General features: G+C 51.8%; 10 protein-coding genes across 10 annotated transcripts; 8 read left to right on the forward strand and 2 right to left on the reverse strand.

The window, feature by feature from the left end:
* Window positions 1–1,872: 1,872 nt before the first annotated feature.
* On the reverse strand, window positions 1,873–2,206 carry BDP81DRAFT_390891 (uncharacterized protein; the record flags this gene model as incomplete). Its single annotated transcript, XM_060587473.1, has 2 exons — window positions 1,873–2,128; window positions 2,190–2,206. 2 exons carry the CDS (start codon window positions 2,204–2,206, stop codon window positions 1,873–1,875), a joined length of 273 nt encoding a protein of 90 aa, XP_060448756.1.
* A 1,712-nt stretch (window positions 2,207–3,918) lies between these two features.
* On the forward strand, window positions 3,919–4,707 carry BDP81DRAFT_509058 (uncharacterized protein; the record flags this gene model as incomplete). Its single annotated transcript, XM_060595715.1, has 1 exon — window positions 3,919–4,707. The coding sequence occupies one exon, from the start codon at window positions 3,919–3,921 to the stop codon at window positions 4,705–4,707; it is 789 nt and encodes a 262-aa protein (XP_060448757.1).
* A 215-nt stretch (window positions 4,708–4,922) lies between these two features.
* On the forward strand, window positions 4,923–5,977 carry BDP81DRAFT_419455 (uncharacterized protein). The gene is made up of 2 exons (XM_060589778.1): window positions 4,923–5,746; window positions 5,808–5,977. Exons 1-2 carry the CDS (start codon window positions 5,231–5,233, stop codon window positions 5,961–5,963), a joined length of 672 nt encoding a protein of 223 aa, XP_060448758.1. The 5' UTR covers window positions 4,923–5,230; the 3' UTR covers window positions 5,964–5,977.
* Window positions 5,978–6,535: 558 nt separating this feature from the next.
* BDP81DRAFT_403654 (S-adenosyl-L-methionine-dependent methyltransferase) lies at window positions 6,536–8,183 on the forward strand. The gene is made up of 10 exons (XM_060588884.1): window positions 6,536–6,674; window positions 6,734–6,765; window positions 6,813–6,898; window positions 6,964–6,986; window positions 7,051–7,180; window positions 7,231–7,268; window positions 7,319–7,356; window positions 7,417–7,554; window positions 7,617–8,037; window positions 8,099–8,183. Exons 1-9 carry the CDS (start codon window positions 6,543–6,545, stop codon window positions 7,855–7,857), a joined length of 858 nt encoding a protein of 285 aa, XP_060448759.1. The 5' UTR covers window positions 6,536–6,542; the 3' UTR covers window positions 7,858–8,037; window positions 8,099–8,183.
* A 692-nt stretch (window positions 8,184–8,875) lies between these two features.
* Window positions 8,876–10,774, forward strand: BDP81DRAFT_469036 (methyltransferase domain-containing protein). Its single transcript, XM_060594513.1, has 10 exons — window positions 8,876–9,176; window positions 9,236–9,270; window positions 9,326–9,411; window positions 9,464–9,486; window positions 9,547–9,673; window positions 9,732–9,769; window positions 9,840–9,877; window positions 9,930–10,067; window positions 10,121–10,540; window positions 10,611–10,774. Exons 1-10 carry the CDS (start codon window positions 8,976–8,978, stop codon window positions 10,648–10,650), a joined length of 1,146 nt encoding a protein of 381 aa, XP_060448760.1. The 5' UTR covers window positions 8,876–8,975; the 3' UTR covers window positions 10,651–10,774.
* A 530-nt stretch (window positions 10,775–11,304) lies between these two features.
* BDP81DRAFT_478932 (methyltransferase domain-containing protein) lies at window positions 11,305–13,036 on the forward strand (the record flags this gene model as incomplete). Its single annotated transcript, XM_060594869.1, has 10 exons — window positions 11,305–11,469; window positions 11,524–11,558; window positions 11,610–11,695; window positions 11,745–11,767; window positions 11,831–11,960; window positions 12,013–12,050; window positions 12,119–12,156; window positions 12,211–12,348; window positions 12,406–12,828; window positions 12,900–13,036. The coding sequence occupies 10 exons, from the start codon at window positions 11,308–11,310 to the stop codon at window positions 12,937–12,939; spliced, it is 1,113 nt and encodes a 370-aa protein (XP_060448761.1). The 3' UTR covers window positions 12,940–13,036.
* Window positions 13,037–13,551: 515 nt separating this feature from the next.
* BDP81DRAFT_419460 (cytochrome P450) lies at window positions 13,552–15,447 on the forward strand. The gene has a single exon (XM_060589779.1). The coding sequence runs from the start codon at window positions 13,630–13,632 to the stop codon at window positions 15,235–15,237; it is 1,608 nt and encodes a 535-aa protein (XP_060448762.1). The 5' UTR covers window positions 13,552–13,629; the 3' UTR covers window positions 15,238–15,447.
* Window positions 15,448–16,284: 837 nt separating this feature from the next.
* BDP81DRAFT_390897 (uncharacterized protein) lies at window positions 16,285–16,655 on the reverse strand (the record flags this gene model as incomplete). Its single annotated transcript, XM_060587474.1, has 2 exons — window positions 16,285–16,573; window positions 16,651–16,655. 2 exons carry the CDS (start codon window positions 16,653–16,655, stop codon window positions 16,285–16,287), a joined length of 294 nt encoding a protein of 97 aa, XP_060448763.1.
* A 1,500-nt stretch (window positions 16,656–18,155) lies between these two features.
* Window positions 18,156–18,524, forward strand: BDP81DRAFT_159104 (uncharacterized protein). Its single transcript, XM_060581993.1, has one exon. The coding sequence runs from the start codon at window positions 18,253–18,255 to the stop codon at window positions 18,478–18,480; it is 228 nt and encodes a 75-aa protein (XP_060448764.1). The 5' UTR covers window positions 18,156–18,252; the 3' UTR covers window positions 18,481–18,524.
* A 355-nt stretch (window positions 18,525–18,879) lies between these two features.
* BDP81DRAFT_509075 (ATPase-like protein) lies at window positions 18,880–23,496 on the forward strand. The gene is made up of 4 exons (XM_060595716.1): window positions 18,880–19,094; window positions 19,144–21,427; window positions 21,464–22,109; window positions 22,166–23,496. Exons 1-4 carry the CDS (start codon window positions 18,888–18,890, stop codon window positions 23,382–23,384), a joined length of 4,356 nt encoding a protein of 1,451 aa, XP_060448765.1. The 5' UTR covers window positions 18,880–18,887; the 3' UTR covers window positions 23,385–23,496.
* Window positions 23,497–26,461: the final 2,965 nt, after the last annotated feature.

Consider the following 26,461-nt stretch of genomic DNA (forward strand, 5'->3'; position numbering starts at 1 on the left):
AAGCTGAGTTTGGCGGGCCAAGTCTAGTTTCTTCGCAATGGCAACGTTCCATGTCGCACCCCTTGGTCGGCATTCGGAGACGCAAGAAAGAGAGGGGACGGGAAGGGAAGCCAAGGTGATGCTGAACTGACTTGATGGGATCAACCCAGGAGATCAACGACAACCATAGACAGGCAGGGAGGGTGTGGCTTGCCACTTACAGCTCGCAGGGATACTAGCCTGAGTTGCGGCTGAGTCGCCCAAAGAGGATGGTGGGGTGGTATGGCGGGCATGTCATCTTGCTTGCTGTCCGTGCAAAGATGCGTGCCCTCCCGACAAGACTTTCCCTCCTCGACAAACGTGGTGGTGACCGCAGTGGTGTGGTGCTGGTGGCTGTGCAGGTCCGCAGTGCTCCAACTCCCATCCCACTTTGAAACGAAACATTCTGTGGGGGACACGCGAGGAGCCTGTATTCGTACGGACAGGCCTCTCACTCCCACATTGGTCGGCGTACGAAACCGGGGTCCTGGACGGAATGGGCTCCGGAGGGGTTCCGGAGGAGAGCATGCCTTTGTCTGACATGTCTGCCACTTTCGCCATCAAGCAAGAAGGGGGGCGACCTGCGGATGTGACCGAGACTCAAATCCGCCTAGGTGCCTCGCGGCGTCTTATTGGGTCGCGGTATCGAGACACGATCTGGTGTGGTTTGGTCGAGGACGAGTGTGGGGAAAGGCATTGGATACCGTTGGAGGGGATCCGCGATGCCGAATTTGGGGTCCATTTGAGATTTCTCACTTTGGCAGCCATGCCCTGGAGGAGATTGACAGTTGAAAAGATACTTGGACCAGCCGTTCTGTGAGACAGAATTTTGTCGAGATAGGGAGCTGCTCGTACCATCTACACCGTAGGTGAGGTTGATCATGTGTCTTGCGCACGATAAGAAGAGCGTAAACGCCATGGTGAACTCTGAGGCTTGAGCCCGACACAGTCAGATGTTGAACACCGGCCAGGGCTGGACGAGTGCGCCCGCCCGGCTGCTGTTCGAGACCGGCTCCTTGGCATCAAGTCGAGCGTGGGCGGCTTGAGCCGGGTGACTGTTGGTGAGAGGATGGTCAACTCTCGGGTGTCCATGCCTGCCACCTGCAGGATCTAGATGAATCCTATATCGCATTCCAACAAATTAAACGCCGTTCTTCCGCGAGGATCGACAGGTCTAGGACCATCCTGGTATCGCCCGCATGTATGATTGAGGCGTCGAAGACGCCTGTCAAAGACATAGGTGTGTTGGCACTGAGATCTCTGTTCTCCTTGATCATCGATGCTGAGTGTTTTTCAGCAGCACATTCGTCAAGCTGCAGATTCACAGCTCGGGCACTCCTACTTATCGATCGACGATACAACAGCAGACCAAGCTGACTGTATCAATTGACTATTGTCGATGCGTGGGCAGCTTGCGACGAGATCGCAGACATGGCCACGACTGCACGATCGGATGAGTCCCTCGAAATGATGGTCAGCGCCTGGCTTCGATCGAGTAGTCATCATAGTCTGTCTACCTTTGCTTGAGTTTTCTTTCCACCGCCTCGCCAGCCTTCGACCTGCGTGGCGCGTAAAGGCCAAAATGGTAGATACCGGGGATCATAAAAAAAGCTGCCGCTGGTACTGTAATCAAACTACGTTTAAGCTTAAGTTTTGAGTCCAGGCACTGCCGCCACCGATGTGAATATCTATTGAATACCCGGCAAGTTTCGATCACTGCACAAGCATTCAGTCGAGCTAGCTCCTACCGCCCACAGAATAACTGCTGCAACGTCGAAAAGAAGCCCCTTCGCCGCTGGTACAATATCGATATGTGAACATGCCAAGCCCACCCTGGGCGTTTCTTCATCTCCTTCAAAGCTTCTGGCCATTCTCAAACCATTCCTTGAGAACCTTGATCTCATCATCAGTGAGCGCGGCCTTGTCGGTGCCGTGTAGTGAGATGACGTAGGCCACAAGACTTCCAGACTTGGTGGGTTCGTCGGCCAATCCACGAGTCTCGAGCACAGCGCGGGCCTGTGATGGGTCTTTCACAAAGTCGAAGAAGAGAGAGAGAGAGCTCATGAGAGTCGAGGATGGGGCAGGCGTCATTGTTGCGATTGATGATCTCCTGTGCCAGAGTGTGGCTTTCGATCATCTCGCCGGGAGAGGGACCAGTGTAGGGCGCAGACTCGACAGCGGCGGCCATGATTATTGTTCAGACGTGTAAGTTTCGGTAGGTATGTTACTTTCAGATGCAATGTGTTCCGGCGATGAAGATGAGTCGGTTGTTGGTGAGAAAGCAGACGAAGTTCGGCGTGCCTGGCCGCAGAAGCAACGTGGGGTTTTATGCCGCAAGCGCGTATGCACTGTTTCTTAGTTCCAGGCCATACATCAACTATCAACATTGACAGGCAAGGTCTTCGTTTCGAAGACTGAGCACAACATACTAGGTATGCATGGAACTGAAACCAAGCGATGGCACCAAGGAAAACGAACCAGGCGGTTCAGCAGTGCCTAAATCAGGCAACAGCATTGATGAATTGCGACACGGTAATAGAGACCTGCTAGGATGAGAAATGCGACTGTGCTCCTCATTGGTTGTGTCACAGACTCATCACAACCTCACAACCAATGTAATTGAAGTCCCGTACGAACTCAGATCAATCACGGAGTTTGTAACCAGGGCAACGTCAACCACAACGTTCCCGACCAGAAGTCTCCAGAGAGCATGGCGACATTTACGTGGGGCACTAGCTTGTGTAGTCGTTCACGGAACAGCATACCCTTTTTCTTTCCCGCTGCGATTCGTTGAATGCGGTGAAGAAATTCGATTGCTGCTACCAGCCAGTAATAATGTTGGTTGGTCTGCTACGCCGAAGCGACAAGCGCCGTTGCAGGGTGAATCTTCGAGATGCAGCACACGCAACCTAGACAGCCGATGGACGCCACATTCAAGAGTTCAGACATGGGCAATTTTCGTTCTTGATTTTGACCGAAGCTTCAGCGAGACTCAAAGCAAGCGACCGACCTGACATCGTAGGAGCCGAAGTCATCGCAACCCAGCCGGGATGCCGGCCGGAGACGGATGCGGAGGCGGGGCCGGTGCGAGGCCGGGATCCACCAGTAACGGGCCGAGCTTTCGGGCGACCCACCTGCCAAATCATAGAGGCGGCCGATATCTTCCAACTTGTCACCCTCCTGGTCTGTTCGGCATGACTGGTGAGATGAGAAACAGGTGTATTTCTAGGCTTGCCGGATGACGTTATCAGCTAAAGTCAGACTACAGTACGGGTACGAGCAGACGTACACCACAAGTAGTGGTAAACTTACATAATGAGCAGAGGTAGGATTACGTTACACGTACAGGTGAAAGGAAATTACTAGTAGGCATGCAAAAGCAATTCATAGAAGCTTGGGAAAGTATAATAGAGTTCTATCAGTAAAGACTGGAAGTGGGTTTCCTTTAAGAAGATCTCCTCCCCGTGGGCTCGGTGAAAAGTTACTGAAAAGGACTGCATCATCCGGGACCCGCCCCCACCCCCGCCGGTACAGACTACTCCTATTGTCCGAATAAGGAAACAACACAATGAGGCTCTGCAACCGGCCTGCTAGTATACTTGGCCAATTGTGATGGCGGGCAAGCGAGATCGGCCCGTCGGTCCTTGCCGACGGTCCGACTTACACGTCTATAACGCCCGTTCAGCGTCAGCTTTGCGAGACCGAAGTCTCTTGGTTGCTCTTGGCGAGAATGACGAGCCAGAGGTACGAGAAGACTATGCATCTACGGATATATAACAATGGCGAGCGTTGTATCAACTGCCACTCAGATTATCAGATCACAGCAGGCACCCACACTCATCTTTTGGGAAAGAAGAAAACCAGAGACTCAAGCAAGAAGACCCTCCCATCGAATCCAAAATGGCGACCCTAGACATTGTTTCCATCTTCCAGGCCGTCCTGGACGCAGTGAACAACAAGAAGTGGGATGATGTTCACAACCACCTCCAACCGGTAGTGAGGGCAACCTACAACGAAAACTCAGAAAGCAGAGACGAATTCATCAACCGCCTCACCCTAACCTCCGAGAAGGGCAGCCACCTCAGCGCAGACCAGTGGACCGTCAACGAGGCCGCAAATTCCCTCGGCGCCCGCCTCATCACAACCACAAGCGACGCCCCCGAGGGAACCCCCGCCAAAGTCTGGGACCTCGTCCTCGTCTTCTTCGAGAACGGCAAGATTGCGCGCCTCTACCAGGTCGCGAACCAGCAGAGCCGAGGTGTCGGCCCCGTGCCCGAGGTCGCGCCCAAGACCTCCCAGAACCCAATCTCGGCCGCCGAGATCGAGGCGCTGTATCGCAAGTACATCTACAGCTACAACGACGGCACCGTGCCCACCGTGCTGCCGGCGCTGTGGGCGGAGACGATCTCGATGCACGGGAACATAGTACCGGCGCTAGGAGCCGTGGGGTTCCTCAGCAAGATCCTGTTGCCCGTCATCGCCGGTCTCAAGTACGAGGTTGATGAGAAGAAGCAGCAGATCGCCGTCAGGCTATCTATCTCGGGCGTGCCGCAGAACAAGAATCTGCAGAAGAATGGTCCGGATGGGAAGGTCACGGTCTATGAGCATGCTTTGTACGGATATGAGGAGGGCAAGGTTGCTTGGGCATGGGCCTCGCAGGCTTTCGACATGAGACCTCCTTCGTTGTAGAGCCGTGGTCAGTGGTGCTCACGAGATTGATGAACAACAGTGGTTTGGCTTTTGGTCAAGATCAGATCCAAGCGTTATAATGAAGCAATCAAATAGACAGACATAATCCATCACCGATTAGCTAGTCCTTGATGTGAATGGCAAATCCGACCATACTTGAACCATGACGCACTCCCGACTCTCATATCTAGAGCATCTCACTTTCGGTGCTGTACTTAGATACACCTTTCCTTTATTCTCGGTTATATTGTCTAAGTCCCACCACCTGCTCTCTTTCAAAAGCAACGTCAAGGAAGTAGAACGTTTTCCCACTCTTGAAGCAGAGAACCAGGGAAAGGACTGGCCGACAACCTTGATGAGTGCACGTTGTATCCTAGAGACAGAGGTGAATTCTAGGTGCTGAAAAAAGTCAAAGTCTCGCAACATCTCCGTTGCCACATCCGCCCTGCCGTTGCCCACTGGCCCCTCTTGCTAGCCTACATATAAAGTCAACAGTAGACATGGAACATTAGACCTCAGCTACATGACGGAAATTCCTCCGATCAAGTCCAAGATGCCGAAAGCGAACAAAAAGAAGCTGGCCGCGGCGCAAGCGCCAGCATCGACGTCTTCCAAGTTGACAACCTCATCTATAAACACCGACCCAATTCTCGGATACAAGATCCGAGTTCTCATTCACGATTTCCTCAAAGAAGCCAAGGATCCCGATGCGCAACGACGGATCAACTCAACAACTGAGGCCAACTACATTAGTGGCCCTTACTTCGATCAGGAACAAGCCAAGCAAGTCAGGGAAGCCACTGTAGACGTGGACCTCCCGATCAACCTCACTGCACCTACTCAAGTCAATTACGAAGGCGGCGAAAATGAAGACAGCGACCTCAGAGTCAGGATGAGTGGGTTGACTGTGGAAGAGGCTATCAAGACAGTAATGAATGGATTCTTGGACAAACGCAGGGCCAGCGGAGATGCTAGGCCTTGCGGACCACACGACCTCGCTCCGATATATGCAGCACTTTTCGGCGTACACTTGTCCGAGCTACAGTCCGATAACTTCTTGAGTCGGCTGAGAAGGAGCGGGGTTTGAGGAGGTTACTTACTTCCAGACTTTCGGAGACGGAATTCTCGCCGAAGGCACCTGGGATTTGGTGTATTCAGTGGACGTTGGCGGACAAGGCGGCGGTGACCTCGAACGAGATGCAAGGAGAAAAAGCTCTCTGAGTAGGTATGTGACGGCTTCCCCTACAGCTGACTGAAAATATGCTGATATTGTCTTGTCGTTTAGATGGTAGCACTGTTGCGGGCTTCTAAGGCCCGCACAGATTGAAGTTTCCAACTCGTTTCCCCTCCCGTCAGACCCTGACTAAGTATGCATGCTGTTTCTTTTCCCTCTTCCAACAGTCCACGACATAAGTTGGGCCGTGTCATGCGCCCAACACGATCCAGATTAGAAACAGGGGCGATCAACGCACAAAGACGTGATTGGTCTCACCGTAGCCAAGGACGACAGTGCCCAGCCGTTGGAAGCGAAGCGCCAAATCGCGGGCCAGCGATTAGCTCCCGACTTCGGGAGTCTGCAGGATTACGACCGGTGTAGGGCTTTAGGTGTTCTTTCTTGGGCCATCTATCTGCATGCTGTATGATTCTATCACCAACAGACTCAATCGCGGTTGCCTGGGTTGTGATATGCAAGAGACACACGTTATCATCGGATACAAAACCATGGAAGCCGGGTCGAGGCCCCCTCGCGAGTGTTTCTCCCTACTATCTCGGTAGTTTTGCTACTGTGTAGACCCATTTGTTTGTTTTTGATCCAGTCGCTCGGAACAACCTCTATGTGCACCGGGCCGGCAGTCCAGATGAGCGCCCCTGGAGGAGGTTCCTCGGACAGATCCGACGCCGCTTCCCCTATGAGTACTGCCTCGGACACTAGTGATGAAGGTGTTGAACTTGAAATCGACGACAGTGTAAGTTGTCTATAAACCACTCTATTATAGACGCACCACAGTCAGCTTATACTTGCAAGGAGGACAATGATTCGACCCTTGACGACCGGATGTATGAAGAACTTGGGTCGCCCCACGCGATTATAGCTAACGACGCAGGTCTTCGTACACCAAGTCGGCAACCTCTAGCGCAACAGACTATCCTACAGAACACGGGCGGCGATATCATGCGTTTAGAGCAGGATGTAAGTGTGTTGAATCTCCCGCTGCAACTTATTACTACCTGGGGACCCTGCTGACTATGACACGGCCTACTTTGCTCCCAACGACGAGGTATGCAAATCGTAATACGGGAAGAGAGCTACTTGTACTGACGAGGGGTTCCTGTTTCTGCAAGTATGAACTAGGTCGCTTGGATTATGATCACGAGCTCGTCCTGAAATTCCTCCAATACAAACTCTTTCTAGCCCCGATTGACGAGAAGAAGATGCATCGAGTACTTGATATCGGCACTGGCACAGGTCTCTGTTAGTCTCCAGACACCATCTCCCAGAATATTCAAGCTTATGACTGGCAGGGGCTATTGAGATGGGCGACGCCTTCCCGAACGCGCTGGTTTGTGCTACTAGGATCTGATCGTACGGCCGAAAGCTGAGAGTCTGCAGATCATCGGCAACGACTTGAGCCCCGTCCAACCAAGGCTGTAGGATTTGCCAACTCCTACTACCTCAAAATTCTTCAATGTATGGCTAATAGTTATAAGAGTTCCATCCAATGTTAGGTTTGAGATTGATGATGTAGAAAGTGATTGGCTCTATGAAGACCAATTCGACTTCATCTTCAGCCGCTACATGGCTGGATCTCTTTCCGACTGGCCTACACTTATGAGCAGAGCATACGAGTATGTGACACCGAATGGAAGCGACACGACGTTGGATTTCTGATGTTCTTTCTTTTGCACAGAAATCTTCGGCCAGGTGGATGGGTTGAGTTTCAGGACTATGACTTTGAATTCTCGTCCCTTAACGAAAGCCTACAACCCCATCACAAGACACACCAGTGGGATCGTGACTTTCTGGAAGCAGCCAGGCTCTGTGGTATTGAAGCATGCCCTGGATCGAAGCTAGAGGGTTGGGTGCAGGATGCAGGATTCACTAATATCGTTGCATCGCACGATCCAGGTGCCCCTCGGACCGTGGGCTAGAGACGAGTACTACAAAGAGATCGGCTTGGGTAACTTGATACAGCTCCTAGACGGGCTCGAGGCGTTCACGTTGAGGCTGTTTTGTGGGGTTCTTGGCAGAACAGAGAAAGAGGTGTCGACACTGTTGTCCGAAGTTCGCCAAGAGCTGAGGTCGCAAGCCTTCCACGCCTATGGTGAATTGTGAGTACTGAACTATCAAGGATAAGATACGAAGACCAAATATGGCTGACAAGACCAATAGTCATGTAGTGTATGGACAGAAGCTATAGTAAGAAGTCACGAACTGCATGAAGATCCATTCTGCCTGTGAAAGGTACATGACCAGGCTGTCTTGAATAATATCTGCGGGCTGTGGGCGGCTGAGAGGGGGACGTGATCATTGATATCCATATACCATAATGATTTCAATAGCCTTGTCGTTGAGGCTGGCTGTACGCTGATGTTGAGAGTAAAATTCTAAGCTACTTATCTTACCTCACTGAAATCAATATTAGTGCATATTCCCAGACACCACACAGCCCTACGACATTATCGAGAGGCAGAGCCATGTTGTACTCAGCCTGCTTCGGTTGGCACTGTCCCCTGTCTGCTGTTCGGAAGAATTTCAAAAACGACAACTCATGGTCCATGGAGAGGGGTACGCCTGTTGGTGTATGCATCGCTCCGGATTAGATGGACTTAGTATCCACCGCAAGACCGGGGAGACCGGAGCATACAGTCTTCATTGGTCTCGACTAAACAAAGCCTGACTGCAACCAACAGCGAATGGCCCGCTGCTAGAGCCATTGGCAACGCTCTGATTTGCTTCTAACCCCGGAGATATGCAAGCAAAGCTGATGAATGGCACGTTTGTTTGCACATTCTGCATGGAAGAACACATATCGCGCACCAACATCGAGGTGCCAACGGCCGGGAGCCCGCAGGATGCAGGGAAACCAACAGCGAGTACAAAGCTCGCTGATCGTCTGGCTTGATTTGCCTCCCACGGAGTCTTTCTCCCCGGTGTTCTCCGTTTTAATCATTCTTCATTACCTCCAGGTTTCATTGAATTGCGTCGCTTGACCCGAACTCTTGGGACGAAGGGTCTAACAGACACTTTAAGTAGATCGCGATCCATCATGGCCGGATCACCAAGCGCTCAATCGCCTGTGCCCGCCTCTCCTCCGGCGGCCGCATCCCCCACCAAGTCAAAAACCGCGTCTCCGAACAATCGGAGTCCGTCGCGGTCAAAGACTGCTTCACCAGTGACGCAAAACTCGCCCCCAGGCGGAGTCACAGATGAAGTTACTGACGATATTGAGGTTGACGAAGGACTCAGTGTTGGTAGTCTCTTTGTATGGACATGGACGAATACCGACCTTGCTAACAAAGGGGTCAGGTTAGCGACGGAGCCTCAACGATTGATGATCAGATGTAGACTTCCGCCTCGCCCAATGTTCCCAGACATTAAACTTACAACTTGAGCCAGATCATCCTACACAGCTTCTTTGGCTTCTAGTGTGGTGGACTATCCTGTGGAGCATGGCCGTCGGTATCATGCTTTCCGAGGTGGAGGTCAGTATACTATCGCCGATGTATATCATTCTCATTGGCTAACAAACAGCAGCTTACTATGCTCCCAACGATGAGGTGCTGCCACATTTGATCCAGATCAGCGACGTGACTATACTGACAATGGCATCGAAATAGAATGAGCTGGACCGTCTTGACTTCCTCTCAACCTTGATCTTCAAGGCCATTGGCAAGTTGTACTTAGCCCCAATTGAGCAGAACAAGACCCACCGCATCTTGGATATTGGCACTGGGACTGGAATCTGTAAGTGGCTCCAGTTCTTCCCATCTCTCCCGCTCCGATCAACTGACGAAGAATACAGGGGCTATGGGAATGGGAGACTTATTTCCCAACGCCGAGGTGCGTTTAAGCCTCCAAAAATGAGTTATGGCTCAACTGAAGACCAAGAGCTGACTGAGTGGTTGGAAAGATTCTCGGAAACGACCTGAGCGCAAACCAACCAACTTGGTACGAGGAAAATATTGGCTACATTTGTGGGATAGTTTCTAACGCTTGATAGGGTGCCATCAAACGTCAAATTTGAGGTCGACGATGTCGAAAGCCCTTGGCTGCACTCAACCAAGTTTGACTACATTTTCTGCCGGTCTATGGCCGGTGCTATCGCCGACTGGCCCAAATTGATCAGAAATATTTACAAGTTAGCACTCAAATATCGCGTCGTTAAAGTCTGATACTGACAAGTCGCCACAGCAACACCAACGCCGGAGGCTGGGTCGAATTTCAAGACTGGGACCTCCTTTACCGCTCCGACGATGGCTCCATCACCGATGAGCACGAAAGTCTGAAAATGAACAAGACATTTATCAGCACCTGCAGGCAGATTGGCCGTGAGCCCTGCCCGGGTCCCCTATTCAAGGACTGGGTCACGGAGGCCGGCTTTACCAATATCACCCATGAGACGTACAAGCTACCGATTGGTACTTGGCCCAAGGATCCCCATTATAAGGAGCTCGGCCTCTGCAACCTTGTACAAATCCTGGATGGTTTGGAAGCTTTCAATTTGAGACTCCTTACTGGCGTACTTGGCTGGACGAAGGAGGAGGTTATGGTGATGCTAGCGGCTTGTCGGAATGAGTTGAAGACTGGAGCCTTTCATGCTCGCATGGAATTGTAAGTTTCTTCCTTGGTGCTTCCAACCTTGGTGATTCCCTGTTCCTTGACTGACTGTGAAATCAAATAGCCATGTTGTGTATGCACAGAAACCAGAGGCGGAAGCTTAGCTGGACGCAGCGAATACATGTAACGAACGGGTATAGTGTACCTTAGTCGAAAAGACTCCAATTGAATCTGTCTCAAGCACCATCTAAGTGATCTTTTCTTAAAATAAAACGTGCTTATTCCCGCTATGGAGGCTCGAATTTTGTTGTCTCTTCACCTTCCATTTGGGGGACTCGGCCCTCGGTTTTCTGCCCCAAGCAACAGGGGGGGCGGTAGAAGAAGTGTTCTTTGAGCTGATTCATGCATGAGGTGGCTTGCTGCTTTTCCATCACATTACCCACATGAAGACCGGGGAGGTTGGGGCAGATTCGTTTTATTGGACTCAAACCAACGGGCATGGGTTGCGACAGCCTGACAACCCCCGCTATGAGATCGTTAAGAAGCTGATGATTAGTCTTTGCCCCCTAGACACATGCGTATTTGATACGTTGGTTCTGGGAAATGGAACGTTTGTGCATGCATCAACAACGGGTTCGCAAGCTATAGGGGGCCGCGGAAAGAGGAGAAACCAATTGAGTACAAATTCTCCGTAGTACAACTGTAGCTGTCGAGCGCGCTCTTTCTCAACAACCACTCTTCTCAGTCTTTGCAAGCAACACAGCTTCTGAGCATAACTTTTGGGACCGAGGTTTCGAACGCTGCCCAGATAAATATTCGATATGGCCGGATCACCAAGCGACCCACCCGCATCGGGGTCCCCTGTGCGCACGAAGGCTGCCTCACCTACCAGGTCCAAGACTGCCTCTCCGACCGGACCTGGATCTCCCCAAAGTGGACACGAGGATGAGACAGGTGAAATTGAGGTCGACGACGAGGGCCTTGTCTGTGATCCATAAGTCTACGCGATTCCTATCTTGCTCTAACTTCATTACCAGGGATCCGACACAGCATCGACCATTGATAGTCGTTGGTAAGCATCCGAACTTGCAGAAGCTTATGCTGAAGCTAAAGATTGATTCAGGTCCTCGTATACGGCATCGTTATCTTCAAGCGTCGTTGACTACCCTACGGAGCATGGTCGTCGTTACCACGCTTTTCGCTCTGGAAGTAGGTCTAGCCCTAGCCCAACGTTCTACACTAGACTAAATATAATCAGCGTATTGGGGTCCGAACGATGAGGCACGACTATCCCAATTACTATTCTGATACTTGAGGCAAGAGCTAACTCCCATTCACTCAAAGAGCGAGAGTGACCGTCTTGACTTCAACCACATGCTCATGGTAAAAACCATCGGCGACAAACTTTACTTGGCCCCTTTTGAGAAGGGCAAAATCAACCGAGTTCTCGATATTGGAACCGGTACCGGAGTCTGTAAGTTAAGAGAGTCCACGTGCGGGTAGTACCATGAACTGACATATATCAGGGGCTCTGCAGGTAGCCGAAGAGCTCCCGCACGCTGAGGTGAGCTTCTAAACCCAGACAAGACCAGTGAGGCCGTAATGTCTTTGGACTAACACGGAATCCGGCAGATACTGGGAAACGATTTGAGCGCCATCCAACCGACTTGGTAAGCATATCAGTCTCCCGATCCAACTAGGTTGCCGTGCTTATCGATGGTCAGGGTCCTGCCTAACGTCAAGTTCGAGATTGATGATGTTGAGAGTCCCTGGGTCCACACACGCAAATTCGACTTCGTTTTCAGTAGATACATGACATCCTCCATTGCAGACTGGCCCAAACTGATGAGAAGTGTCTACGAGTAAGTTTTCCAAGAAGGACTTGATAAGTTCAAGTTTCGGATACTGATTCAACTCAGAAACGTGGCTCCGGGCGGCTGGGTTGAGTTCCAGGACTACGACTTGGAGTATAGAAGCGATGATGGCTCACTTACTGAACAGCACTCGACCTGGAAGTGGCTGCATAAGTTCTTCGAGGCCTGCAGAATTGTAGGCCGCGATCCTAACCCGGGACCTCAACTGGAGGGCTGGGTCAGGGAGGCCGGTGATTACGTCAATGTTGTCCACCAAAAGTACAAGATCCCAATCGGGGACTGGCCCAAGGACCCCCACTACAAGGAATGCGGCATGATCAACGTGATGCAAGTTCTTGATGGACTAGATGCCTTTACCTTCAGGCTCTTTACTGGTGTCCTCGGGTGGACGAAGGAGGAAGTGATGGTTCTTCTCGCCGAAGTCCGTCGCGAACTGAAGTCGAAGACTTTCCATGCCTATTTTGAGTTGTGAGTCTTTTGTCCCCGCCATTGCCTACAAGTCTGGATCATGGACTTTCTCTAACAGAATACGGTTGCAGCCACGTGGTATATGCGCAGAAGCCGGAGGCAGAGGAATGAGGTGCGCAAAACGTTGAGATACAGCAGTATCAAGGTCCCATTTCCTTGTTATGACCATAGGTTAGCATTCATAGGAGTTACCGTCTCAAGATTCTATGGAAAACTGTTCGCGACCCTCCACTTTAGACATAGTCACTCCTGATGAGGAAGACTGAGATCCCATCATCGTGCCTTGAAGTTGTTACCCCGGCTTATCGGTGCGTGCGCTAGCGTTCAGGCAGGCCCCGCTTCCGTCATCCGCCGGTCGAAACGGGCCGCTAGTCCGAACGGTTCGGCCCCGCTTGGTGTTGCTTCCGGAGCGGAGCTTACAGTAGATCCTGGCAGTTCGTCCGACCCAACCAGCCATTCATACGGCCGGCGAGGCAGCGCCCCCGGCTAGTGTGAATCCTTCTGGGAAGACGCTGCTAGCCTTTTACTTATGACGTGCGGAGTAGGTTCCATGCGTATGTTTGTCCTTGCGGCGTGAGGCAATGACCAGGTGAGATTCTGACCGGCATTGTATCTTGATCTGAAGGTTGAAGATGCCTAGCTGCGATTTCGTCGTTGACCCCACTCAAATGCAGGTGTCTTTTGGGCGAATGGTGCGATCACTATTAATAAACGAGTTGTCTGCACCATCCGTGTTTCGTCCTGTTGCTATCTCTCCACGTTCAGTCTCGACTCTTTACCGTGATTCGTCTGGATGATAACATGGCTAGTGACTTAACCGCAGCCATACTGACGGCGGTCGCATTACTGACAGTCTTCTTTCTAATATCAAGAATAGCCAAGAGTGATGGATCGACTCCAAAGGCCCTCAAGCTCCCTATCATTGGCGACCTTCATCGCTCACCTTTGGAAAGGCCGCTTCTGAACTGGGATGAATGGGTCAGCGCAAATGGTCCAGTCACAACGACAAAACTCTTTGGACTCGTTCCCATGGTGGTGCTCAATACCGCCGAAGCAGCAGCGGAACTCTTTGGGAGACGCAGCGCGTACTACAGCCACAGACCGAGCTCTGTGAGCATGGAGATGATCACCGGAGCGGGTCCGGGGAAGTCGAGGTTCACTCTGATGCACAACTATGATGCCCACCTAAGGCTACATCACCGAATGCTAAGTCCGAGTCTTGGATCCGTTGCTGCGCCGAAGTTCCAGCCGTTGATGGAGCTGGAGTCGAAGCAGCTTCTACTCGACCTACTGAATGCCACCGAAGGAGGAGGCAAAGATGGTATAGCCATGAGAAGTACAGACATTCACCACCACTTCGAGCGCACACAAGCCAGCGTCATTTTAGGCTTGCACTATGGTATCCGAGTTCCGTCCTACAGCGACGCTCTCTTCAATGAAGTCATAGGCGTGCACGAAAAGGTCACCTACGTCGCCGCCAACCCCAGCCTAGTCGACTTCATCCCGCCCCTCCGACATCTCCCGGCCATTATATCACCCTGGCGACGTGCTGCGGACAGCCTGTTCAAAGCACAGAGCGGACTAAATCTCCGCCTTCTAGAAAGGGGCACGGATTCACCCGGCTGGAACGCGACGAAGCAGGCGCGAGCTGTGGCCGCCAAGTACGCCGAGGCCGGCCCCGTGCCGGAAATAGAACTGGCCTTCACCCTCGCAACGAGCGTTCAAGGCGGTATGGAGACTGGCCCGCGGCAGATGCTCTGGCTCTTGGTCGCTGCGCACGCGAACCCGGATTTCGTGGCGCGATCGCAGGCCATCCTGGATAAACTCGTTGGCAGGAAGCGATTACCACGTTTTGCGGACCGGACGAAGTTGGCTTACATCGATGCTGTGGTGTCGGAAGTCATGCGCTGGCGACCTGTTTCACCGGGAAGTATCCCACGGAGAGCCGAAAAAGAGGATGAGATCTATGGCAAGCGCATCGTTAAGGGGGCAACACTGTTTGCGAATTCTTGGGCCATTGGGCGAGATAAAGAGGCGTTTGGTGAAGAGGTTGGAGACTTGGGAGCTTTTATCCCAGAGAGATGGTTGGACTTGGATGGTAACCTGCGTACTGACTTGCCCCTGCCTGTGTTCGGCCAAGGCAGACGGAGCTGTTTGGGTAAGCGGGTGGCTCTCGACAACGCTTTCATGGTTTTCGCCAGTCTGTTGTGGGCCTTTGAGATAGTACCATTGGAGAAGGTCGATAGCATGGCTATGGGCGTAACCGGCTTCATGACGGCGCCCTCTGAGTTCAAGTTTGGCCTTAAGCCTCGGGGACCGTGGGTGAAGGATGTCATCCGGAGAGAGTGGGATACCGCTGAGACAGACTTGAGCAAGGTCATGGGATCTCGGTCAGATGTCGAGACTTGAAAGAGCCGGTCTTTGAAGAGATAGCAAGGGCGTACAAGCCCTTACGGCCTTGGTTTCTTAATATTTACACCCATTCAGTTAAGTCTAACCATGTTGGTTCCGCAGCAAGCCTTTCCCAAATGTGTAGAGATCAGAGGAACGGTTATCGCTCAGGTGTTTGTTGTGCATTGCAACCGAGCAGTTAATTGCCTTCAATAAAGAACGTAAAGAACAAGCAATCATTGGCCGACGGCGTAGTTGAACATCCACCAAAATCTGAGCCATGGGAATGGCAAAGTAAACTTCAAGGTCTGTGTCTTCGTCTCCTGAATCCCACAACGGTCTTCTCCGCATTCGAGGTCAAGAGATCAGCCAGGTTCATCCTTCTGGAAAACCCGCGACACAAGCTTCCTAAGAGTATGGCTTCGTGCGGCCCCGGGCTGGGCGGTTTGGCTCGGTATGATGTCCGTCAAGCAACGCCAAGCTCTTCTCTCGGGCATAAACTGACTCAAACAGCTAGCAAAACAGTCTGCGAACGAATCGCGTCTTTCGCCTCTATTCACAGTCATTCAGTAGTTTACGAAGCAATATATCACAAGGCCATAATAAGCTGATTGACGATGGTTGCGAGCTCCTATCCGCGGACGATGGAGTTTTGAAGTTTGGCCAGTTAGAGGAGATAATGTATGCAGAACTTGCAGAACTAGGTCAAGATTCGAGCCCGGGCGAAGCACGGGGTTCTCTCTCGTTCAGTGAACATCTGGAATGTCAAATGCAATGAATTCGCTAAGTAATCAAGGGCCCAAATCTAGCCATAGAAGTAACAATGTTGGTGTACTCGATGTCCCTAGCGCCAAAGTAGTCGCTCATGTGCCATGCTCCAATGCCTTGTTCCACCGAACCATTTCAAGTGAGGTTTTGGTAGTCTTTTTAATGCGCGCCTTGCCGCTTTGATCTTTGCCGAGTCTGATCCCCAAACCTGCATCGAGTATGAGATGATGGTTGACGCTTCACGGGGGAGTGATCCGTACTCACGCCTATGAAATTCCAATTCTTGTGTATGCCGGTTTAACCAGAACCGCAGACGCAGCCCTCACGGAGCGCTGGAGCAATGTTGGGGAACGGGAAGCACTGGCGGCCTTGGGCATCGCAGTTCTCGCTCTCGACGCCACAGGCGGTATCAGAGCAAGATCCGGTGTATGGTGCTTGTGCGGCAACGGCGGCCACGAGGGCGAAGACGGTGAAGAAGGTGCCACGCATGGTTGCTGATTTAGATGGGGGTTTGAAGGAGCCTGGCGTTTGGCAGTTGCGGGGAGATTGGATGAGTTCGAGGCGTTTGAATCGGATGAAGTCGAAGCTGAAGACTGTTGTGTGATGATGAGCTAGTGAAGAGATGAGACTGAGACTGTGCGTTCGTTCGTCTCGATTATATACTTCATTCACAACGAGCCCATTTGCCTTCGTCTCCCCTATCCACATCCTATTATTTACGCTTTTGACAATAGCCAGGAGTATCATGTCTATTTTGGAGGTCTGCCAGTTGAGGCTCGACCACGGACGTCTGGCGGTTCAATCGGCTGGTGGCCCGAAAACCTTGGCTGCACCTTGGCAGGTTTGGAGTATTATCGGTTTCCAAGGGCGGTAGAAAGGATGCTGGCGACAATTACAGTAGGCTTAGTTAGCAAGTGATGGGGATCTACTATGAGCGGTGAAAGAGTAAGAGAGCGAGAGAAAGCTTGTGGCTGCCCTCTCGCGCTGGTCTTGGCGATGAACGTTTCAATTATTTCTTGTCCTTCTCTTGGCTCTCTCTCAACCATGGTGCGGGATGCTGTCCGCGTCTCATACGCTGCCTTTATTTAGAAGGACGAGAGCGCCCTACGAAAACAAAGTCGCCAACCCCCCACGATGGCTAGTGGTTTGACGATGGTGAGTTGTTCGCGCGGGTGCCCCCGCATGCGAATGGCTCGAATGGTTCAGCAACTCTTGGGAGTTGTCAAAATAGCAAAAAGGGGGTTGTATCCTTGCCTGGTTGTTGTGTCGGTCGCTCCGCAGTTGTAGGTATTTCTGTACAGTTGCATGGCGAGTCAGTGATCGCCCCGAGAGCCAATGCAACCAGAGGCTTATTTTGAAACTGTCCGACGGGATTAGAATGAAACGGGTCCGGGGTTGAGTACCGTATGGACGAATGAGCACCTACGTCCTGTATATTTGTCGATCCCGCATCCACTTCATCTTGGTGTATCATCTCTTACCCGGCGTTTACATGTGCGATCTAGGCAGTATGTAGAAAGATGGGCTACGCTATCCTCTATTCAAAGTCTCTGTCGAAACAGAGGTAGGCAAGCATACTGCACGGTTTGGAGTGAGTTGGAGCAAAAACAACAAGTTGTATCTGGTTTGACCTAGTCCAATAGGCTTCTCAATTTGAACTCTAATTAATCTCACAAGGGATTCATGTTAGGATGAGGAGCAGCAAACTGATTGAGCGCAGACAATGCCGTGGCAAGCAAATGGCCGGACCGGGCACGGAGCAAGAGGGTGGGTCTCGGGGCCGAGAATCGCTTCCGACCGGCCGGTCGGACCTCCGAGACGGCTCCCGTCTCATTCGTCCGATGTGGAATTTACTCCAGAAGCAATGTGCAGCCACCAACCGGCATGAGAACTCAACCATCGTGAGGATCGTATATCCCCTCACGTTTGTAATACAGAATAATTTGTATACAGCCCGCTTACGATCAAATTTCCTACTGATAGTCGCGTTTTAGGAGCTTTTGGCTGCCTTCGTAATATGATAAGGATCACCTGATCGAATCTGCACGTGACGCTTGCACAGCCACCCATTGGTTTGCTGTCATCCCATCGCTTTCGGAAGCGGCTGCGTCATGGCCATTTGCTTTTCTCACCCCGGCAACATCTCTAAGTCCAGACAGCATTTCTCATCTCTGAAAGACCTAAATCGTATCTTTTTCGCTACCAGAGAACAGCATTCGTCTTTGCGCAATCGCCAATAAAAAGTCACCGACTTCCGACAGCGTAATGGACCAATCTAGCCAAGTTGCCCCATCTGGGCGTGCAGATTCTCCTTCCACATTGAGCGACGCCCAACAGCCGACCCCTTACCAACCCATGGGTGAGCACGAAGTCCTCCCCCATCTCATAGCCATAAAGGTCGAACCTCGTACTAATTCAGCCTCGCCGCGCAAAAGATCCCCAATGCCCGCAGCCCCAGACAGAGCAGATGGAGATGGGCCTTCGCGGCGGTGATGATGGCCGCGGGCCTTGTCCCGGACGCTTCTGCTTCATCATTCCCTGCCCTATTCCATGCAACTTCTGTATTTTCCCTTGCCCTTGCTAAAGCGAGGAGTAAAGCAATTTTATTGTTCGTATTTTGATGGTCTGAGGATGTGGACTTTTTTTCCTTGCCCAAGGGGCACAGTTCCGTGTGGAGAATTGAAATGTCGAGCGATAGCAGCCAAATAGATGATGCTTACTTGCTCGGGCTGATGCTACGCCGCACAAGGGGCGACTTGTTGATAAAGGGACTTTGTTAATACTAAGGTACATTTCTTCAAAAATTTATTCGTTTCTGTTTGATTCATGCGACGCGTCTCGTCTTTGCGCCATCGCGCTTTCAGCGATCTTTTCCATACACCGGCACTGGCAGCATCTCGATGAGTTCCTCATGTGTCAACGACAGGTCGCTGGGCCCAGTCGTCCACGGATGCCGTGATGACTTTGACTTTACCGTCGGATTCGAGCAAGCCGTCTTGGCAATTATTCCGGCAGCCGTGCTGATTTTGTGTTCATTGCCGCGACTGTTTCAATTGCCCCAAAAACAAAGGATAGTTGACGAAACTGTTTTACTATGCCTCAAACTTGTAAGCAACGACAAGACCGGTGACTGTACAGTACCTAATATTCTCACAGTCCGCCCTTGTAGCCTACAGTGGCCTGCAACTTGGCCATCTGATTCTGACATGTCGTGGCACGTACTGGTCGTCACAGTTGGGTCTCGCATCCGATGCACTAAACTTTGTTGCCTCCTTGATAATAATTCTTCTCTCATTTTTGGAGCATGCCCGCTCACCACGGCCGTCGATGCTGCTCGGCGTATACCTCCTAATCACCGTCTTGTTTGACATCGCCCGTACGAGAACTCAATGGCTCTCGGCAGACTCTGCGAATGACTTTCGCCAAGCTCGCCTATCGATCGCGAGTGTCATTCTGAAAGTTGTCGTTCTCATTATCGAGTCCCGGAAGAAAAAACCAGCATCAGCTTCCGAAAAGCAGCAAAGTCCAGAGGCGACTAGCGGTATCATCAGCCTTTCAACCTACTTCTGGGTGAATGACCTCTTTCTCAGAGGCTTCCGCAAGCTTCTCATCCTCGACGACTTGTATGCGCTCGACGAAGCAATGTCAGCCGAAGTCTTGTACGCCAAATTCGGGCCTCTCCTAGAGAATAACAAAGCGCAGGGCCACAGGCATGCTCTATTCAGGGGTCTTACACAGACGCTTGTAGGACCATTCATCCTCTCGATCGTTCCACGACTCTGTCAGATGGGCTTCAAATTCTGTCAGCCCCTCATGATTGAGAGCCTATTGGACTACCTCCAGGAGCCCGTGGGCGCTTCATCACCGAACAAGGGGTACGGGTATATTGGTGCTGCTTTTCTCATCTACGTTGGCATGGCTACGTCCAATTCCATTTACTGGTACTTCCAAGAGCGCTTCGTCCACATGGCAAGAGGTATCTTGGTCTCGGCCGTCTACCGCAAAACAACCGTCATCAGCTTGTCCGCCGCAGACGATTCCGCAGCCTTGACGCTCATGAACGCCGACGTGGAGCGCGTCACGAATGGATTCCAGCCGATCCACGAGTACTGGGCCAACACAGTCGAAGTTGCGCTGGCGTGTTGGCTGCTGCAAAGGCAAATTGGCGCGGCCTTTGTTGCCCCCGTCACTGTCGTTATCGTTTGCGCGGCAGCCTCCATGGTGACCGCCAAGTTCACAGGAAAACGCCAGACATTGTGGATGGAATCTATCCAGCAGCGAGTCGGGGTCACTGCCAAAGCTATCTCGAGCATGAAAGCACTCAAGATCTCGGCCATGTCTGGGCCGATTGAGAGCCTGATCCATAATCTCCGCCTCAAGGAACTCAGCGTAGGTGGAAAATGGCGCCTGATGCTCCTCGCGGCCGTGACAATCGCGTACACGCCCTCTCAGCTCGGCCCCGTTATGGCTTTTGCTGTGACTTCTCAGACTCTCAACGTCAGGCGCATCTTCACTTCCATGGCATACCTCATGCTCTTGGCCGGTCCGTTGGGCAGCCTATTCCAGACCATTCCGCAACTGGTTTCGGCGTTTGCCTGCTTGGGTCGTATTCAGGCGTACCTAGATAAAGACAGCCGCATCGACTACCGCAAAAGGCCCGTAGCCCCGCGTTCTTCAAGTTCGGAAAGTGATACGAAACCCGATGAACTGCATGCTTCGTCGATCGCGGTGAAGCAAGCGTCGTTCGGGTGGGCTGAGGGGAAGTACGTCTTGGACGAGGTCGACGTACTCGTCCCTGCCAACTCCCTCACCATCATCGTAGGGCCTGTAGCTTCCGGCAAGTCGACACTGCTGAAAGGTCTCCTCGGTGAGATCCCATTTCATTTCGGCAACGTGGTTTTCAACGTCAACCATTGCAGGGTAGGCTACTGCGACCAATCTCCATTCCTCTACAACAGCACGATAGAAGCCAATATTATTGGCCACTCCGGACTGGACCCTGAACGATATCGCCAAGTAATCGACGCCACGATGTTGTCTACCGATTTTGCAACCCTACCCAAAGGCGATCGCACCAAAATCGGCAGCAACGGGCTAACCCTGAGTGGTGGGCAGAGACAACGAGTGGCTCTCGCTCGCGCCTTGTACCTTGAATGTGACCTGCTCATCCTGGACGACATTCTGAGCGGCCTCGACGCGACCACCGAAGAGCACGTCTTCAGCCGGGTCTTCGGAAACGCAGGCATCGTTCGCCAGAGGCGCATCACGGCTGTGCTGTGCACGCACTCTGTGCGTCATTTACCACTGGCGGACCACATCATCGCACTCGGTGTCGACTGTACTGTAGTCGAACAGGGATCCTTCGCAGACTTACAGACCAACGGCAAATACGTCCAAAGCCTCAAGATCCAAGAGGCCGAGACTACCCCTGAAGGAAAGAGTGAGGCAGCAAACTAGCCTGAGGAGGCACCCCTAGCGCAAACAGTGACTCAAGTCTCCGACTTGGCGGAAGAACCAGACAAGGCACGTCAACTTGGCGATGTAGCAGTCTACAGGCATTACTTTGGCAGCATGGCGAGATGGGTAATCGCCGTCTTCATCTTCTGGTGCTGCGCCTACGCCTTCTGCATGAACTTCCCCACCGTCTGGCTCAAATTCTGGTCCGAGGACATCACCGCCGAGACACCGAAGCGTTCTGGCGCGTTCTACATGGGCATCTACGCCCTTCTCCAGATCATGTGCCTGGGTTCCCTGATGGTGGTCGTCTTCATAAACACGCAGACCATGATTTCGCAGTCCGGGTCGAGCTTACACCAACGTGCCCTGCGGACGCTCGTCGGCGCGCCTTTGAGGTTCTTTGCGACGACTGACACGGGGACGGTGACGAACCTGTTTGCTCAGGATCTTGCGCTGATTGATAGCGAGCTGCCGATGGCACTGATCAATTTCTCCGTGTTGCTTTTCGCCGCTGTGGGCATGGCTGTCGTTATTGCCGTCTCGTCGCCGTGGTTGGCGATTAGTTACCCCTTTCTTGCGGCGATTCTGTACTTTGTGCAAATGTTTTACCTTCGGACTTCGAGGCAGTTGCGTATTCTGGAGCTCGAATTAAAGAGTCCTCTCTAGTGAGTCGTTTCGAGGTCTTCTTACCTTGGGGCTAAAATGACTAACACTTTCTCAGTTCCCATTTCATTGACACTCTCAAGGGTTTAGCGACGCTGAGAGCTCTTGGTTTCATCTCCGCGGGCATCACAGTCAACAATAACCTCCTCGACACCAGCCAAAGACCAGCGTACCAGCTCGCAATCATCCAGCGCTGGCTGCAGCTAGCACTCCAGCTACTCGTAGCTGGTCTTGCGACCATCGTGGTGACACTGGCGACGCAACTGCGAGCCAGCTCTGGATTCACTGGAGCATCTTTAGTAACTCTCATGTCTTTTGGTGATACCCTGACTACAATCGTCCAGTCGTACACCATGCTAGAAACAAGTATAGGAGCAGTGGCGCGCTTAAAGACGTTTAGCGACACGGTGACGCCGGAGACCGGGCCCGACGAAGATATGATGCCCGAGGAAAGCTGGCCTGAGAAAGGCGCGATCGAGATAAAGGCAGTATCGGCGTCTTATGGAGTCTCCAGGGACCACCTGGGCTGTTCAGGGGGCGAGGAGAAGCCACCTGCCGATCTAGCCATTCGGGATCTACATCTCTCGATCAGTCCCGGCGAGAGGGTAGCGATATGCGGAAGAACAGGGAGCGGAAAATCATCGCTCATTCTCTTGTTACTTCGCCTTATGGAGACCCTGTCAGGAAGCGCGGGTGGTATTGTGGTGGACTCGGTGCCGCTCGACAAGGTCGATCGCGATACTCTGCGGCGCCGCATCATAGCCGTATCGCAGGACGCCATCTTCCTCCCCGACGGCTCGACAGTGAGAGATAACCTCGATCCGTTCGACGAAGCGACCGAGGCGGAGTGTCTCGAGGTCTTAGAGCAAGTTGGATTACTCGCGGGGATACAAGAGCGAGGGGGTATCGGCGCCGAGCTCACCGCGGAGTCTTTCAGCCAGGGGCAGAAGCAGCTGTTCTGTCTGGCTCGGGCGGTCTTGAGGAGGCGGGTGAAGAGACGTGGTGGTACTGAAGGGGGAATCCTTTTGCTTGATGAGGTTTCCTCGAGCGTTGATCGGGCTACGGACCTTGTTATGCAGGAGATTATTCGAAGGGAGTTTGAGGGGTATGCGATTTTCATGGTGTCTCATCGACTGGATATGGTGCTGGATTGTGATACGGTTGTGGTCATGGATAAGGGTAGTGTAGTTGAGAAAGGGGCGCCGCGGGTGTTGAAGGATCGGGCGGGAGGTGTGTTTAGGGAGTTGTGGAATAGTAACAGGACGATGAAGGAGTGATGAATGGTCGGTCTTACTTGGCATGTCCGGCTATATCTATAAATGGTTGATGATGAGGGAATGACGAAGAGCAACAAATATAACATCAGAGGGATCAAGTCTCGTCCCGGGAAAACGTCGAACAAGAGTACCCGATACTGGCAGGCAGTCCACCTCAGACTCAATCAACTCCCCAACTAATACATCATCAAGAGAAACTTCAGAGATCAATATTATTCAAAGCCATGTATTTCCTTCGACAACTATTACCGTACCATTGGCCAGCTCCCTCAATGCTGTGCTGTCAACGTCGGTCGTACATATGCGATGTTGTAACCATTTTTGTCAACATATTCTCTCCTTCCGCACTCTCTGCAGTGATAATGACGCCTTCCCTCTTTAACCACTCATCGGAACAAGCAAACAGGAGGTTCATCAGCTATAAAGCTATCTTCCTCGGCGGCAAGACGTGGCCCATCTCCAGCATGAACGGTGCTTCTGGTCTCGTCCATTGTAACCCAGATTGTTCAGATTGCGAACAAAAGTTGATTAGAACAGCTTCGCTCTAGAATCTCGTGTTTTCGAGACTCGTCGTGGGCTCATATATCGACACCATCCTATTCAGTCATAATACCTCATCCGCCCCCCGTTCCTTTGAGTAATCAAAACAGAATAAGTGCAGACCGCTGGCTAGAAGCAACGGGCCTATTCTTGGGCAGTATACTGGAGATTTGATACTATTATTGGCGTGTACCTTGGATACTCACGTCTAGAGTCCAAAGCCTTGCGATATCTGTAAACTTTGCCAGCAAATGTTACCAGGAAGTCTTGTCAGCAAGATGGGTGCCTTGGTGCAGGAGATCAAACCCACAGGTGCAACAAGATAGACTCGTAGTTTCCATGGGTATGATTTACAACCTACAACCTTCTGGGCAGATAGCCTTTTGCGCGCTCTTGCTCATTTCAGGGTCAGACATTCTAGACTAATTCCGGCCGTGCACACACACACATGGAGAAACACGAGGCATTAGATGAACCTTAATTGTTGCAGCGCTGAGCGGACGGAACTTCCGTTATCAGAGTTTAGCAATTCCCATGAGGCAGAATCCTACCTGTCACTTTCCGCTCAGTCAATCAGGAAACAATGCTTTGAGGATGCAGAACCAATCAAAGCACACATGGAGCATCAGCTTGTCGGGGCTCTTTCGAGTCTTTCCCTGATAACGGCCTGAACAAAGCTTGAGAGTGACAATCAAAAGGGCCAAAACACCTTCTGTGCGTTGATTATTTCCAACATTTCTAGGATACGTACCTACTGTTTTCCCTCGAGGTTATCGATATCGAAAGGTTGAGAGATCCTTGCAAACGTTTCGTCCGGGGGCTATCCTGATCGTCGAGGGACCGCGCCTAGGGATTTGGTGTCTAGCTTGTTCGCGCGGCATCGACGTCATGTTTTGCAAAGGGCCAAACACACCACCAGAAACCGACAATCGCGGGAATTTCTCTTCCTTGTTCCTTCTTGTTTCTTGTCGTCAATTGTCCAGCATGTTGAGTCAGTGAGACAGGCTGAAAGCCTGGAAGAGAGTTGGAGTTCTTGGAGTCAAAGAGGGGGGGGAGGCGTGGAAAATCACTGGCGCCATTGTTTGAATCTCGATTGACCCCAAAGCGATCCCGTGTCAGCCTTCCTAGAGCGGAAGAAGAGCAACCCTCCGGTACGTCATTGGCGCCTTGCTCAGGATTTGCGCACCCTTACCCGAGCCCCCGGGGCCCCGACGGAAGGGTAAGAAGAAGAAGATGTTCAACATGGAAAAGGGGGCGAGGCTCTCTCTCTCTCTCTCTCTCTCTCTCTTTCTAAACTTCCCGGCCGGTGCGACCGGCGTCGGGTAAGATAGCGCGGGCCAGCCGGGCATCATGCCGGTGGCAGGGTTCATGTTGGACAGCACTTGGAGGGTTTGAGTTCGAATTTGGGAATTCGGGGGTGACTGGCTGCGCGATTGGTGTCTCCGCGGGGAAAATAGTTACTAGCATGGAGCTGGCGCTTCCGTCTCACGCACATTCCTTCCCCTTCCCGCGCGGACGATCAGTGAAAATCCCCCTTGAACGTCGCGGAAGTTGGGAAGCGTTTTGGGAACGCAAGACCTCTCGCCCTTACATCAGAGCCTGGGGGAAGAATGGGTTGGGCAGCAGATCGCCCGGGCGGCGCAGTGTACGCGAAGGAAAGGGTTGTTGCACGGATCGACGACGGCGGCGGCAGCAGGTTGGCAACACCATCTTGACATGGAGCGGTCGGTGACTTGCTCTTCGCTGTCGTGGTCGTGGTCGTGGTCGTCGTCGTTGGCATTGTTGTCGGATTGAGAGGGAGGGGGTGTTATCCGGTTCAGAACTTCAGGTTACTGTCGTCCCGTTCGTTGTCCAGCAATCTCTCCCTCCTGTCTCTCAATTGCCCTATTCGGGGAACCGGGTTGAACGTTCAGATTATTGACGGATGAACCTCCGCCATGCCGGAAACTTGAAAGCGATAGATAGCAACTTCAAACGCTCTTTTGGGCGGCATCAAATCCCCGGCCGGGATAACGTGGCATGAAAAAAGCAAAGCAAAGCAGTAACAGCGAATGCGCCAGCTGTACTCCGTACGCAGTGTGCTGCTGCGGTCTGTCTGCGATTCGCTGTAAAAGGTTGGAATGTCACTAGGCGGTGAGCGAGCCGTCACCGACTGCGCCGACGAGGGATGCCGGCAGAGTCGACGTCACATGTCGAGCGCTACGGCAGCCTGCAGAGCCAACCAGGTTAAAATGGATTTTTCTACTGAAGTAACGGCAGGTATGAAATCAATAATAGGGATATTACTTATCATAGGTAATCTAAGGGCTTTAATTAATTGAAGGGTTAAATACGGGTCTTTTCTGGATTATTATTTTAATAATCGAGTTTCTTATAATAATTGTTATTTATATAATTAAATCTATATATTTGGCACAATAGCTTTAAAAGGTAGGTAGTAATATTTTTATAAAAGAATAAAAGATGAATATTCATATAGAAGCAAGAATATATGAATATAGGTGTAGTTAAGCGTATATAAAAGAGATTAATAAATA

The sequence above is a fragment of the Colletotrichum phormii genome, assembly GCF_030913505.1.
Source record: "Colletotrichum phormii strain CBS 102054 chromosome Unknown BDP81scaffold_4, whole genome shotgun sequence".
Taxonomy (NCBI): domain Eukaryota; kingdom Fungi; phylum Ascomycota; class Sordariomycetes; order Glomerellales; family Glomerellaceae; genus Colletotrichum; species Colletotrichum phormii.